The 16872-nt window shown below is 45.3% G+C and overlaps 1 protein-coding gene across 1 annotated transcript in view; it reads right to left on the reverse strand.

Annotated features, from left to right (window-relative positions):
* LOC144783380 (cadherin-related family member 3-like) overlaps window positions 1-16872 on the reverse strand; it is a 567696-nt gene that overhangs the window by 218869 nt on the left and 331955 nt on the right. Inside the window, exons 9-10 of the mRNA XM_078662381.1 lie at window positions 16661-16857; window positions 10247-10424 (exon numbers count right to left, since the gene is read on the reverse strand). Of these exons, the coding sequence (XP_078518507.1) occupies window positions 10247-10424; window positions 16661-16857 (375 nt within the window). The remainder of the gene's footprint in view (window positions 1-10246; window positions 10425-16660; window positions 16858-16872) is intronic.

Here is a 16872-nt window from a genome sequence, read left to right on the forward strand (position 1 = left end):
CGTTACCTATCCTTCACTATTCACAAGGACTAAACAGAGTATTGCGACTCTGTGCTTTTTTGTAAATAGAGAATGATCCAAAGAGAACCAATTCCAAAACAGTAAATGCTTGGATAACAATCAATCAAATGGAGAGGGAAGTAGGCACGACGGATTACAACGGGGGCAAAGGCCTGCGTTACCTACCCTTCACTATCTGCAAAGACTAAACAGAGTATGGCGACTCTGTGCTTGTTTGCAAATAGAGAATCTCTCAGAAACAATCAAATGAGTAATACTAGTATTTTCAAACAATCAAACAATCAATTCGCAATTCGTTGTGTTTACACGACCTTACCCGGACCGCATGGACAGTTTCTCGTCTTCCGCTTCCAGCGCCTGATCGTCCTCTATTCTCCGTAATTGCTGTGGCACTCCTGATGGTTCCCAGTCAGGACCGTAGATCACTCGAGAGAGGTCTGCTCGGAACTGGTGAAGTTCGGATGATCGGCTGCCAGACGAGGGTCTATCGGGCAGGTGAACTTCCCGATCGTTGCAGTCATTCACTCTGTCGCTGGGACCTCTCTCACTGGATCCACGCGTCACTGATGGGCCCCACGTTTGGGACGCCAATTGTCGAAAGGTAGGGCCGAATTCGACCAAGAACCCTTCAGTATTTGCCCGTCGTTAGCCGCCTCTCATACCATTCGAGATTACCAAACAAAGAGGCAGGTGCTGGAGACAGAAGGCAGGAAACAGGAGTTTATTCCGACGGAGCAGAACACGTCAAATCAGACAACAGGGTATCTTCTCGAGGTGCTCTGAACGCATCCTTGAGGCCTGGCCTCTTATACACAGGTTTATTGCTTTATTACATAAAACACATTCTTGTCAATACTTTGATGTACGGAAAGGCATCCTCGGAATCTCCGCTCCAAACCCGTTCCCACACGTATTTACAGTAAAAGTCCCCACCCCGATCTCAGTAGGTGATGACTATCGCGCAGCTGGATATCCCGCCGGCTCCCGGAATGTGTGCGGCTGATCGGATCTCATGGGATGGGGGCTTTTATCAGTCATAGATTCTTTGAAGAGGGACAGCTTCCTACTGTAAGGGGCAATAAACTGTATCCGCAGGGCTAGGTGATGGCCTGGGATCGGGCGGGACAATCGGGCACAGAGGAAGGGGGTTCATCAAAGGATGCGTGATCATTAAAGGGACGGAGGGAGGTGTTAGTCGGGTACGGGATGTGGCTCGGAGACAGGGTCGCGCTAGAGGTGCGCTTATGGCCCAAGCAGGGGAAACCGGGGGCTGTCGGGGCGCGGGGGAATGCTTGCGAGGCTGGGGTGTGAGGGGGAGAGGCGCGCAGGCTATTGGCAGTGGGCAGAGAGGTCGTGACACAAAAATGGCTGCCACCTACTTTCGCGATGGGGCCTAAAAGGGACAAGATGGCGTGGCTACTGTTTTCATGGTTGTCGCTCTACTATCAACAGTGGCTGTGGTGAACATAAATGAACGCCGCTTATGTATACCGATTTTTGTCATTTTCCACACCATCCAATTCACAAAGAGATCGAGACTCACTCCTTATCATCCAAGAGTCGACGTCTCCCCCAATATCCCATTTAGTTCTGACGCGGGAAGAGGGGAGTGACTCTAACACAGCACATTCACGGGGTCTCCGGGAGGGTGCAGTCTCGAAAAGAAAAAGACCTAGGCAGTCAAAGGGTGCTAAGAGGGCAAAATTGGATCACATCCCAAACACCACTGTTAACATCACCGATGTCACGGAAACCTCGGCTGCCGTGATTGCCAATGAAATGGTGAGCCCAATCCACCCTGCCCACACTCACTCGTCACTGCAGCCTGGCCCGTTTATCTTTGGAGAGGGATCCTCTAGCAGCATGGACCACACCATCCATTCTTTCACTAACATCCTTAAAAAACTGCTAGACCCCCTGCTGGTTAAACTTGATTGTATAGATGCTAGACTTCTAGCCATAGAAAAAGCAAGCGGGGGTAGGGTTGTCCAGCAAGGATTGCGAACTAGCACTCAAGGAGTAAATGGGATTAATAGTGGGATCTCCCCTCCAACTAGTGTTCCTAGTGCTGTGATTCCAACTCAGCTCACTTCTACTGCCACGGTGAATGTTCCCACAGTTACCCCACCTCAACCCAACTCATTACCTATTCCAAGGCAACTCCCTCCTGTGCCTCTTGTTAGGAAGTCAAAGTTGCCTATTCCGACTACCACAATGAGGCAGGAAAAGTTGCCCAACGTAATGGCTGACCACCCTAACCGGACTGGCAATAGCCTAACCCGGCCAAAAGTAGTTAATTTGCCTCCAGAGGCGGCGGCCCACACTGTAATCCTGACTGGGGTACCTGAGCTCTCTAGCCTTGCGGTGGAATCTTTTGACTCCTTACGCAACAAAGTTATTAGCTGGTTGAACGTTCATAGGCCTTTACCACCAAATCTGAGAGGGGAAGTACTGATGGTTGGGAGGGTTCCATGGGTTGGGCACACTGTAAAGAAAATAGGGGGTTATTGTATCCTTGTAAGCTTTAGGAATTCCCAGATTGTCCCCCACATATGTAATTGGTGCGGGAGCACAGGGAATACATCCATTGAACTGGTCCCGCTGTCGTTTTTTTACCCAAGAGGCGATGACTCGCATCTAGGGGCAAACGACTGCTGGACTAGGGTGGGATTTGCTATTGATGGGTCAAGGTATAGGCCTCCACGTCATGACACATTTACATATAGTAATTATGTTCATGCTAACAGATACAGCTGCCTTGACGAGGTTGACTGACTCTCGATGGCTGTATGCATTGGGGATAGTGAAGGGGTGGTCCCCCATACTGTTTTGTTTGGGACAGGGACAGATGTCACTGACATTGCCTACTGCAGCCCGGTCCCCTCTTCACCAGAGAGGTCAACTACCATCAGTACCCTGGGCTTCCCTACTAATCAATTGCTAAGATCATTTCACCATAACCTAACATCTCAAGATGCAACTGCTCTGGGGGACCAAGAGGGGCGGTTATTTTCGCATAGGTCTCCACCGCCATGCACAGACAATGCTGGTGAGAGAGAGAGGGGAATGGCATCTAAGTCAGGTCCGGAAAGGATGAAGGTCCTTTCATGGAACGTTGCAGGCATCGCCAATAAATTAGATTCTAACGACTGGGGCTCCCTAGTAGATAGTAATGATATCTGTCTCTTTCAGGAGACTTGGGCTAGGGAACTCTATTCCAGGGCGGGTTATGCAACCTTCTATGTTCATGCTAGGTGGGGCGGCAAAGGGAGGCCTTCCGGTGGACTCGCTATCTGGGTGGCTAGTCACATTGGCTGTACAGCGGAGATAATACCAACCCATTCGGAGGACATACAATGTGTTCTTCTTAAATGGCCACACGCCTTCAATCTGGCGATTGTCAATGTGTACTCCCGCCCAGTTAGTCTGTCCATGGAATCATCCACTTTGGATGATCTATCCTCATTCTTGGGACAACTACCCTTTGATTGCAAGATACTGATGGGTGGAGACTTCAACTGCCACTTTGAACCAGTGAAAGGTTTAAAGGAGGGTGCCCTGACAGCTGAGGATGATTACTGGGGGATTACCCCCTGCCAATCCCCATACCCGAAATCATGGTCCCCCTTAGTGGTGCAGATTACGTCCCTAACCTTGAAACACGCCCTGAGGGCCTGTAATGGGCGTACTCCATCTGATACCCCCTTCAATGTGTACTTTCAATAGGAAGGACCACGAGTCGCGTTTGGACTACATTTTTGTAGACACAAGCATGTGGTCCAAGGTTCTGGACTTTAGGGTAATTGAAAGAGCAGATAGCGACCATAATGCTCTCTGCTTAGATATGGTGCACCCAGTGCCCGAAGAAGGGACGCCACCTACCGACCCAAATGAAGTCCGCATTTGATTTGGTACCTCACAAGAAATTATGGGCGGTGCTCAGGGAGCTAGGTGTTTCTCCACAGCTGCTACAGGCAATAATTAGGCTCCACGATAGTAATTTTGCCCAGGTTAGGTGCGGGAGGGATGGAGCATTGTCATCTAGATTTCCAGTTCTCAGGGGGGTAAGAAAGGGCTGCGTTCTCGCGCCGACCCTGTTTTGCCTCTTTGTTAATGGTGTCATAGCCCACCTCGATAATGTCAAGGACAACGATGCCCCCAGGCTGGCAGGAAGGAGGGTTCCAGCAATTATGTTTGCCGATTATACCCTCCTGCTCTCCAAATCCCCGATGGGGATCCAACGGATACTGGATGGGTTTGGGGATTTCTGCAGGGCGCATGGCCTGGAGATTAACGCAGAAAAAAACAAATTCATGGTATTCAATCCCTCCACAACAACTAGGCCTAATCCAATTCTGGGATCCGAAAGGCTGGAAAGGGTTAGAACGTTCCAGTATTTGGGAGTAACTTTACATGAAAACCTATCCTGGGGTCCACAGATAGCAAGATCCCGTTTAAAGTTATCCCAAATGGTGGGGGCAATTTTGAAGGTTTCAAACTCATCAACCTTTAAACCTGTTAGTCCAGCTTTGGAGATGTATAACACCCAAGCCAGAGCAGCCTCATCCTATGGAGGTGAGCTGTGGGGCATAATGCTGGGACAGAACTTGTCAAGGTGGAAAACAACTTCCTCAGACGCTTGTTGGCTCTTCCCCAAGGTACACCTTTGTTACCACTGAGACTGGATTTGGGGCTCCCTTCAATAGGGGATGAATTGGCTCTAAAACCACTGAGGTTCTGGCACAGGCTTTTGTCCACTGGTGAACTTTCCCATTACATGCAAGATCTCAAGCACGTCCTGAACCTTAACCATTGCGACAGAATTCCATGGGTGGCATATGTTAAACAAGAATTCTATCGACTGGGATTGGCTGAGCTGTGGGATGATCCCGAAAGAGGTTGTTTAGGGGTATCCCGCAAAATGCTCACCAAGATTTTGAAGGACAAAAGCTTAATTTCGCTTGTGTGTGCACCAAAAGTCGGCACCCTCACCGAACAATTTTTGGTCACCAAAAGTTATTTTTATTTTGAAGGTTATATGGATATTATATTTTCTATCACTGCAAGGAAACTTTTTATTCAGTGGAGGTTTGGTACACTGCCCCTCAAAACATTCACAAGCAAATGGACAACGTTGGCCGATAAAAACTGTCCTGGGTGCAGTACAAATGAGGAGGACGAACTACACGTGCTGTTTTTCTGCCCTGCTTACAATAGACCGAGAAAGTACTGGCTAGCGCCACTGTGTAGGAATCTGGGCATTAGAAACTATTTACAGTCATACAGAATCCTGAAGACAAGTACCCTGCACTATATTGTTTTTGCGGTAGCCAAGTATTTAATGGCCATGTGGCAGATAAGGGGAAAGTACTGAAAGGATAACCTTTTACTAAACGTGTAATGGATTGTAATGAACTGTAGCTAACTGGGTCCCCAGTTTCTCAGACTTTAATAGGCACTGAATTAATTAGTCCTTCGCTCCTTGCCATGTTTTTATACTGTATGTTTCCATGTGTTTTATTTGTTTTTTAATGTATCTTTTATGGTCTCAAATGGCCAAAATAAAGAATTTTTGGATTGGATTGAAATAAAAAAATAAAACCACTTACCTTGCCCTCACCGCATCGCCGAGTTGGCGTTGCGGCAAGTGCAAGGTAAGTGGGTATATTTATTTTTTTATTCAATTATATCTATCCTGTAGTCTGTAGACATCCCCCCCCCCCTCCACCCTGCCTCACCCCACCGCTCTTACTTGAGCCGGCTGGACCTGAATCAGAAGTAAGAGTATGTTAAGAGCTCTGAGTTGAACATTAATTTTTTATGTTATAAAACTCTTCCCTAGTGAGAACTACTTACAAACCCCCATCTATGTGGTGGCTTGTGTGACCCTTGTTTCAACATTATCACTGAGATCAAATCTCAAATGGGAAAAAAACTCCAATACAATTCAAGACACATTTTAGTCTACCACACACCACACACTATACCCATGATAAGGGTTAGCTCATGTGTTAATGGACTGAAAATGTGATTTGTGTATGACATCTGGGTCAGAGGGCCTTGGGGCCTTGTGGCAGACAGGAAGCATTTGGCCCAAACTGTAAAAATTATTTGCCACAGATGTTCTGGGGACACATACATTTGACCTCCCAACTGGAGCCAAGTGAACATTTTTATAACTTGACTCTCAGGGTAGTGAGGCAGAGCAGCCCAATGCTTACTCAGTAGAGATGCTTTGGGTTAGAAATGCAGTACTCAGCAATTCAACAAACAACACCTAATTTTCTGTTCAGCCTGTGTGTTTTCTTATAAGAAGGAGACATACTTTATTACATACAGCACTACTCTGCTCAAATTAACAAATATTTCCAGGTGTAACTGTCTGTGGGGACATTCTCTAAGCAACAGGTGTCCACATTAAAAAAAGGTCCCATAGGTTAGGTAACCAACTAAATGTACCAGGGACACCCAATGCTGCAGGCCTCTTTAATGGTCTATACATCAGCAAGTCTTGAACCTTAAAAATACAATATCCCGCTATGCTCCTAGCACAACATGAAGGAGTGCATTAACCCCTTCGACGCTTGTGACGGAACGGTTCCGTCACAAGCGTCGGATGAGCTGTGCTGGTGACGGAACCGTTCCGTCACGACCACACCCGTTTTAGAATCTTCAGCACAGCGCGAAAATTTGCGCCGCGCTGAAGCGGTTAATAAAATTCAGATTTACTGGCTGTGCCAGAGTTATACTACAATAATCAATGGCAAAATATATACTCAAACACAATGCAAAGCAATATTGAAAACCTTTTAAGATGGCATCACCTTATTAGAAAGCATACACAATGACTCACTGTCTACATAAACATATCAATAAACATTTCAATTTTCAAAATTTGGGAGTGCTACAGTGTTCTTCTACCTTAACAAGGCTGCACAGCAGCCACAGGACCTAGTAATAATCCCCAAAGAATTTAAACAAAAGTCCCAATTCTAAAAATGCATTCATGTTTCCTAGCAAAACTCTCCAATGTCACTCTTTTTATGACCCAGTAGACTTAAGGAAAGATTGTAAAATTGTGTGGGGCCCCTTGTAAGGACTGGGCTGCTGCTGTTCTGGCAGTTGCCCAAGAGCAACTGGAACTCTCTTGGTGGTGCTAATGCATTCATGTGAGCTGCGAAGGGCAAATAGGTCATTTTTGAGCCTGTTGTTTGGGCAGGAACCAATTTGAATTAAACATCAAAAGATAATGCATTTTTTCTTTCTTTGCTTCCTTTTTTTGTTTTCCCACAAAGAGTGCCTGCTGGGGCACTTCACCTGCAGGTGCGCCTGTCTTTTCTGAGGCATCCACACACCGTAAGACTAGACCAAGCCGGCACGGTCAGGCTAGCGTATCCACTAGGCTGCGGTACACTTCCTCTTAACTGCGGAGAAATGAGCTGAGTTTAATTCCTCACCCACCTGCACAAGCACAGGCACGAAAAAAGCCTGGCCTCTCTGTTTCATCACTACTACGCACCTCATGGACCACCTCTGGCAGTCCCTGGTTCTGCCCAGGCCCGATGGTATCCTGCTGCTTTCTTAGCACAAGCCGGCAAGGTCACGCTGGCCATCAGCTAGACTGCTACACTCTTCCTCTTGACTGCAGGGAAACTAACTGAGTTTCTTTCCTCACCCACCTACACAAGCATGGTACGAAAAATGATTGGTCTCTGTACTCTCTCACTACTACACACCTCGTGGGCCACCTCTAGCAGGCCCTGGCTCTCCCCAGGTTCAATGATATCCTGTTGTTATCTCTTCTCAATAGTGATTACATTTACAAGCTGCATCACAATCAACTGAACTGGTCCCCCAAGGTACTGGTCATTCCCTGAAAGTATGTAAATATAGGGAATGGTAAGCACCACATGCTCAAGAGACACGGGATCCACGTGGGTTTAATTGTTAATTGTTTGGTTATAAGTATGCTTATTTTGCCTCAGTGGTCTCGGGGACGCTAGCATGGCAAATGTTGTCTTCTCTGCTCCATTGGGCATAAAGAGATCAAGTTGGCTGTGTTCTGCTACTCATGACAGCCACCAGAATTGTTACTTTTAATGCATCTAAAGTTCCAGTAATTTCTCTGAAACCTATTTTTAACTTGCTGTCCTCAGCTGCTCAACTATCTTCAATGACTCCCAAGCCAGACCAGAATACCTGTTTACACTTCACCGGTCTCACAGCTTCCTTGCATGGCATCTGTGTGTTAAGAACAGTCTGGAGTGCCCATGCCTGACCTCCAACCAGAACGTGTCACACAATGTCCAGGGAAACCCTGTCCTCCGGAGTTCCCAGAAAGTCCCTGTCTATTGTTAAACAGAGGGATTGGAGAGATGTTATTGGCCCTGAATACAAGATTCCAACAAAGTCAAAGAAAGTAAAAGTCCAGAGTGCCTCTTTACTTCAGACACAGGTTTATCCACACGGGGCCCACCCTTCATTGTCTTCTGCAGTTCCATTTGATTCTCATAATTTGTGGCTTGTGCATGGGTTTAAACGTGGAGGTAAAGAGTTTTAGAAGATGGTATCTCTGCCTAATCCAGGTACGCCACATCACCCATCCACTCATAACAGACACCTTAATTTTTGATACAGCTGACTGGTCCACACCCTCCGACACACACATTTTTTCAAGGCTGAATCGACATTTGATTGGCAAAAGCTTTCTCCTGGTGGAACCTCTGGTGTGGGTAGTGCCTTATGATTGGCAGCCACCTATGTCTCTGTGATAAAGGCAGGCTTGTCAGAGAGATGACAGTAAATTTGTGTATGCAGATTTCTACCCTGCCCTTTTGCACTCTTAGAAGAAGTTTAATCCATTCCAAATGGGCCTATTGTCTAGAAGAGCCCTTGATCTACCTTTTGGTCAGCAGAGAAATTAACTTGGCCCATGAGGTTAGTCAAAAGCTCAAATCTCATTAAAGAGTATTGCAGGAAATTGCTCAATGTATGTAAAGTAGTGCAAACACAGGCAAATTATGTTTGTATTTGGGTGGGATATTTATTAAACTTATAGGACTGTATCCAAGTTCTCTGATATACCCGCTGGAAATTATCAAGGCTTGACCTGTCGGACTGGGTGCAATGCTGCATGTTTTAATATTTGTTTAATAATGGGCCACAATCGGCAAACAATAATTCTGGCCCCAGGGACACCAGAACACGTGTGAATACTGCACTGGGCAACTAACAATGAGGGTGATAGAAAGAGACTTTACTCTTTTCTCTATGTTGAACTACTGCGAAGTTAATATTTTGATGCAGCTTTCACCTAGTTTGTGAATAAAGAGAATAACCACAGTCTCACAGTGATGCAATGCAGACTAATATTCTTGTGAAAAAGAAATGGGTTATTTATTTTTGGATGCGTAATTGAGTTATGAGGCCTGCACAAGTTATGATCAATTTACTCACGGCTCCCTGTGCTTGGTAGTCAGGCTGAGTTACAAAGTAGTACTGCTTGCTCATCCCACACCGGTGTGCATAAGCATGAACGCATGTTTTCCTGTGTAACCAGTCAAGAGCTTCTTACCCCAGCTGTGTAGCAGCAGGACTTACTTTAAAAGGCATTCACTGGCACTTAGCACTCAAATGCCTTTTTACAAATCCTACAGTGAGGGAGACTGAGTTATTGTAACTCAATGTGGAAGCAGGGTTCATTGTTGATTATTTACAATCCTATGAGTATGGTTGGGACAATAGTGACTGAATTGTAGATTTTGAGCTAGCTGCTGACATTGTGACCAGGAGACATAGGTTTTTATCTTAGGTTTTAATGCAGGCTTATGCACATGCTAAAAAAATTACATATGTTTAGTCTGTGCAAACCACTATATCCTCTGTTGCCTGAAACAGTAAAGTGTATAATTTAAGATGCATACCTGGTAAACGTGTAATTTTAAAATCTGCAAAGTGAGCTGTCTAGTACTGTTCATCTTAAAAAGTTGCATCCCACCATCACCATTCCTTTCTGACATTTCTAATAATAGAATCAACACACCACACTAGTCTATATGCACCCCCTCATGTCCATGATGCTCCTGCTACAAAACAATCTTCTCGTAAATTGCTCCATTGCTCCTCAGAGTTAGGTCTGCGGTATATCAAAGACCTAATATAATGTGTTATTAATAAACCTCTCCACATGACAGAAAGATAATAACGTAAACCACCAAATTCTTACCTGTACAAATATGGATCACAAATTGGAGGATTATCGTTAATTCCTAAAATCTTCACTGTAACAGGAATGGAAGCACACTTAAGATCTTCGTCACATACTTTCACAGAAAATGATTGAACATTAACAAATCCAGTTTCTTCTGCATCCATTTTAGATGATATGATCACTGTTCCGGTCTCTGTAATAGGGATAATAAATATGGCAAATGTATTCCTTTTTCATATGTACATTTATTTATTACAATTCGAGACGTATCATTTTTACAGACATTCTGAAACTGTGGAATGTATTACGGGTGAATTTAAGGATGAATCTACATTGATCTCGGGCTAAGTGGACTAAACCATCCACTGAAGGGGACAATGTTCTAAATTGTGGTTGCAGATTAGAGTTAAGGCAGTTTTGCCCTACCTTTCATCGTCACAAGGAAAATTAACATCTTTTATCAGGGACAAAAATGCTCACCGGTGAAGAATGATTGAACCACAAATTAGACTATTTTACTTTTTTGTTCTGTTTGTGTGTGTTGCTGCCTGTGTTCACAATCAATAGTAAAATGGCCCCGATTCCACTCTTTTACATTTTCCGATATGACTTGTAATTCGGCCCAGACGACAAACTACCTATTATTGAAAGTACAAAGACGAGACACCCCTTTTTATTTGTATAAATTGTATACATGTATTCTCCGACAATTCTCATTTTATTCCCATTTTAGATGTTTTGGAACCATTTAACAAAGGCTTGAAATAGTGTGTAATATAGTACTGAACGAGTGCTACTTTTGATACTCCAAAATGCATTTGTTAATAGGCCTCATTACATTTACCAAAATGCTGATCCATTTAAAGGGGATACCCATAAACCTAGTCTCTGCCACAACAATGGAAGGACTCTAGCCCTGTGCTAGTAAAATGCATCAAGGAGCCATGGAGATGATAATATTAAAACTACTTCCAGCATTTCATCCAATCAATGTCCTATCAATTTTTAACTTTCAAGCAAAGGACACTGGGCCTGATGTAGGCTTTGGTGGGTGAAGTCCAGTTCATCAGGGTGATGGAGGACATTACCTCTGCCACCAGGATGGACTACCATCTACAAACTTTAGAGATGACCACCAGCCCTAGGTAATCTCTGGACCTTAATAGGAAAGCCCTTCCAGAGCCCCAGAACCGCTTGGCGGCGCGTTGCACTCCTTTGCCCGGCCGCTGCACCCCTCTAACAGTTACAGATCACGCAGTGGCGCTTTTCGCTTACCTCTGCTGCTCCCGCACCTCTCTCCTGCGTGACAGTTTTTTTACTCTCCCTCACCTTCGTTAAAACTGACAATGAAGCAGACAGGAGGAGCAGGAGGAGCCGGGAGCCGAGCGGACATGGATCGTCTCGGCTCCCGGTTCACGAGCTGCTCGGGCCTGGCTGTAGGCTGCTACAGCCCTTCTCCTGATTCGCCCTTTTTCCCCCCATGGAGAGGAGCGAGGCATTTGCGGAGCAGTGGTGATCGCTCCTAGCTTGGCGGACGGGTCCGGTCTCCCGAGGAGAAGGAGGAGAGGGCGGCGGCGGCGCTCAAAATGGCGGGCGGCACCTCGCCATGGACTCCGCCGACTGGCCGCCGCTGGGAGGTAGGATTGCGACCTGCGCTCCCCCAGCTTGTCCAGACTCTCGCTGATTGTCACAGCGGCTGCCGGGACATAGCACCATCTAGCCCTACTCTAACGGCAACCACCACTGAGGAAATCCTCCCGGCGCCTGCCTGACTCCAAGATGGCGGCCGGCGGCGACTTTCGGATGGCGATCGCCGCTTCCTCTAGCTCGCCCCAACTTCTCACCGGCCTCTTGCCCATCCTGTGGCCCTGTCTCAGACTGTCTTGCCTGCCACTCGTCCTACTACCGTTTGGGGGGCCTCTGCCACTTCCGGTATGCCCTGTGGTCCTGCGACACGGGCCGGATCACCGGATCACTCACCCCTCCCCCCCCTACAACATGGCTCATGGCTCCCGGAGGCCACACTGCTTGCCCCCCTGCCAGTCCGCCGCCGACTCCCACACATCTTCCAGGGCGGTTGAATACAAACACAACTTACTGGCTGCCGTGGTAGCGCCTCACGGCCAACGCGTGACCGCACCAACTCCTTCATCACCTTGCGCACTCTCACGCCCACCGAGCCGGATGACCGCAAGCTCTCCAAGATGGCGACGCACCTGCGGATGGCCTCCAGCTTCATCTCCCACCTGGGCTCCCACCTTCTCTCCTGGACCTTTGGACTTTTGTTCTGTCCTGACCGACACTTTGCTGCTATTTTCGGACAGTTTTCTCTGGACTCTAGCCCTCCTCCCATTCCCCCGTCCTTTAACCCTTCTCCCCGTGGATGATCCTCAAATGTCTCCTCCCTTCTCCGCTTCCCCTTCTCTCCATACCCTTGCATCCCTCCCACCCTCCCTTTGTGCTGTGACTGCATCCACACTTATGGAACTCTGCTCTTTGACTTATTGTAATAACTCTAATCGATGGTATTTGCTTCAGACCTTGCACCATATACCATTCCTATGCGACCCTTAGAGTATATCCAGTCATATCCCTTCCCATGTATATAGAGATAACTCTAATGACTAGTCTCCTATGTGATGTTTAGAGTATATCCATGTGTATCCCTTCCCAATGTATATAGAGATAACTCTATTCACTAGTGTATGCAGTAGACCTTTGTACTCTCTACCATTCCTATGTGACCCTTAGAGTATATCCAGTCATATCCCTTCCCATGTATATAGAGATAACTCTAATCACTAGAACATGCAGTAGTCCGCTTTGCTCTCTACCATTCCTATGTGACTTTTAGAGTATATACAGTCTTACCCCTTCCCTGTGTATATAGAGATAACTCTAATCACTAGTTTATGCAGGAGTCCGCTCTGCTCTCTACCATGCCTATGTGACTCTTAGAGTATATCCATGTGTATCCCCTCCCTAAGTAGATAGAGATTTCACTAGTATATGCCTAGAGTTTATCGATTTGTATCTCCTCCTTGTGTGACTCTATCTCTTGTACATTTGAATTTTTTTCTGTTTGTACCTTTTTGTAACGCATGTAAACCTAAGTCCGTACGTTTTCAACTGGTTCTTATGTAAGTAAAAAATTTGCAAATTCTTTTTGTACCGTCTGTCCTTATGTTTGAAACTGGGTCCTATGTAAAGCGCTCTGACGCCTTCGGGTAAAGTTCGCGCTATATAAAATCGCATAAATAAATAAATAAATAAAAACCTTCAAGGTACAAAGATTTTGATCGATGGCCGCCGTTGATTTGAACAGCCATCCACCAAAGTTTTAAAATTGTTTGTTTAAAAAGCAAACTCCCAAAGACCTAAAGTCCCATCAGATGCTTTCTGTCAACAGAGTCAACGGGGGCTCCGCCGACTGAAAGCTTAGGTTTGACCATCTCTAAATGATACTTTAAATCCAAATGGTCTTGCAATTGAAAGGTCTCCAGTGTTTATAATTTACCAGTTTCTGGTGATAATCGTTTCATTTCATTAGAAGCAGGTGTAAACGTAGTAACTTAGTAACATACAGCCTGATTCATCAAGCCGAAATCGGCTCGCAAAGGGCCAGATTCTGAGAATCTGGCCCTTTGCGAGCGCTATTTTTGCATTTGGGATTCATCATCCCAAATGCAAAAATCGGTAATAGCGATTTCGCTATTTTGCGAGGAATTACATTTAAGGAATCTCTATTTGAGATTCCTTAAATGCAATTCATCATCCATTTAAAAATTGCGAATTCGCAATTTCGGCCCGCTATTTACCGCGAGGTCAAACCTCGTGGTAAATAGCGAAAACTTAGAAAAATGCTTTTAAAAGCATTTTTCTAAGTTGCATGTTGCACACACACATGTCCTTTGGACATGTGTGTGCGCAACAACTGTTTCAATTTGCATTTAATGGGTGCTACAGGGTGTCCTTTGGACACCCCTGGCACCCTTTAAATCGCTATCTTATTTGCGATTAGCTAATTGCTAATCGCAAATAAGGAATACTCCCCATTCATTCCTATGGGCCTTTTGGCCCATAGGAATGAATTGGGAGTTATTCCTTATTTGCGATTAGCAATTTGCTAATCGCAAATAAGGAATGTGTAGGAATCGCAATTCTTTTTGCGATTCCTACATGAATCCCGTTTTGCGAGTCTGTAATAGCGATTCCTTATGAATCGCTACTATAGACTCGCAAAACGGGTCTTTGAAGAATCAGGCTGTTAATTTCTAAGAGCGCCATTTCGGGAGGGTCTCCAATATTGATTCTTGGTTATTATTTTTTGCCCTTTTCCTTGCTCTTGTATTGCTGTCTCTGGATATTGTTTGTGTCTCAGCTTGATAGGCATTATTCATTATAATAAGCAATTTCATTGCAATTCCTGCATAAACAAAGGAATTAACCATATGGCAGGCTCAAACAAAGAGCTCTTGGGTGATAACTATAAAAGCAGAGAACTTTGGTATGGTCAGCCTGATTCTCATATAGGTGTTTGTTATCAAAAGCCCACCCTATATGCTAATTACTAGATCCATTAAGTATATCTGAGAGTCAGCAAAAGAACAGTAGTAGCCTAGGCTAGTGAAGAATCCGAATTCTGCTTTCTAGCAGCACATGTGCCTTTGAAAAAAAAAACTAAGCAACAAACAATCACATGCATGGTATGCTCTAGTTAATTAAAGGCCTGGAGAATTTGTAATTAGGTAATTTATTGAGGATGTCCACAAGGTTGTATGTTTTCATGAGCAAGTATGCAATATTAGCATACTCAACTTTGTATGTGGAAAATGGGATTTGTATAAGAAACTATGGCATATGCTCAAAAGGCAAGAGGGGGCTGTATTATAGAAGGGGCCCCAGAACGCAATGGCATGTGCACCAGCATTTTGCACCCCTGGGCACTTTGTAAATACGATAGGGCCAGCAGGTGCTCGCAGGCCCCTTCCTATAATGTAGTTTACTCCAAAGCTAAATGTGTGCCAGTGTGATCTCAATAAAACATTTGCAAAAAGGCAAAGTCCTATGCAAATGAGGGAGTGCTTTGCACCTCACAATATTACAGACTCAGGCGCAGAGGCAAATAGGCTGTTAGGAGGTGAACTGAATTTGAGCTGCACGGGGATAGCACATGTGCACCCCATGAATTATTTTTGTGCACCAATATTTATTATATTACATATGGCTATAGTAGAGGGCCACTAGTGTGAATACATGGATTCTAAATCCATTGATTCCTAACTTAGGGGTCGATTACCATGCCAGCCGGAAAGGCTCCAAACGGCATCTGATTCGGTCGGACCGAATTCAGAAGCCTTGCTTCCGACCAACTCGGACACATTTCTGGACAACTGATCATGAAATCCGGAAACCGTTCTAACTGTCCGAATTGGTTTTGAACAGTATTCAGAGTAACAGTTTTGTTCGGAGCTGACTCATACAGGTCTACGGGCTGCGTTTCCAGATGAGCAATTAGGATGTTGGATTTGGACAGCCCTTCTGAATCGGCTGCCGGAATCTAACTTTGGGGGGATGCAGCAGGCCCCCCTTCATCCTGTTCCTCTGACACGGGCTCACTGGGGTACCTATGGGTCCCCTCTTTCCCTGCATGCACAGTTTGGCTGGCACCATGGGGTGCCTGGCACAGGGTGCAAGGTTTTCCCCAACCACCCAATTTTTCAATGGGAGCTTGTGTTCTCATTCGTAACACAGGCTCCCATTGAAGTCAATGGGAGTCCGACTGAACGGTGTCTGAACACACTGTAATCGGTTGGTTGGACTCCTCGGACCCGAGTCATTCGGAAAGCATTACGGAACCGATTTGGTTGGACTACTTTTCGGACTACATCGTAATCGGTCCTGAAGATGTAACAACAGTTGTTAACAAAAGTTGTTACCCACTGCACCAATGTCATAAAGGAATTCCAGTCTTCTCTGACACCCCACTCTGAGAGCTTTTCAGAGAAGCCTGAAAAGCAGATATCACAGCTTCTAAAACACAGAGAAGGGCTGGCACAGAGAATGTTGGTTGTCAGGAAGTCAGATTCTTTTACATTTGTGGAGGCCATGTTATGTATGGCTGCCCCATCCATTCTCTGCCCCTTTGTAGCAGTGAAAGCAGAGGGAGATGATGTAAGGGACCATACATAACAAATATATAGATGGGTAAAAAGTGAATTACAGGGATGTTTTCTCCTCAGGGTTCAGAGTGACATCAGAGACAACTTGTGCTTCACTCTTGTTGTCTATCTGAGGTCACGTAGAATCCTTTGGTTGAAAATATCCTGCTAATTCATTGTTACCCATCTATAATTATACATATCTAAAACTGCTGTAAACATGTATATGCCATAACAATAGTATCTGTTAGCACTGATTATTGTGCACCTCTATTCACTGTAAAATATGGGTTTCCAGGATCAAGGCGGAAGGTGAGGTCATTCATTTGGTCAGCATCTGTTGCAGTGCATGTGTTCACTGTTGTTCCAATGGGTCGCTCTTCATACAGTTCTATTTCCACTTTAGATCCTGAAGTAGAGGTTTCATCCTTGGTGACCTGTTTTCCATCAGAGATGCTTGAAAATCTAATTGAATTAAAA

Source organism: Lissotriton helveticus, chromosome 9, assembly GCF_964261635.1.
Source record: "Lissotriton helveticus chromosome 9, aLisHel1.1, whole genome shotgun sequence".
Classification (NCBI taxonomy): Eukaryota; Metazoa; Chordata; class Amphibia; order Caudata; family Salamandridae; genus Lissotriton; species Lissotriton helveticus.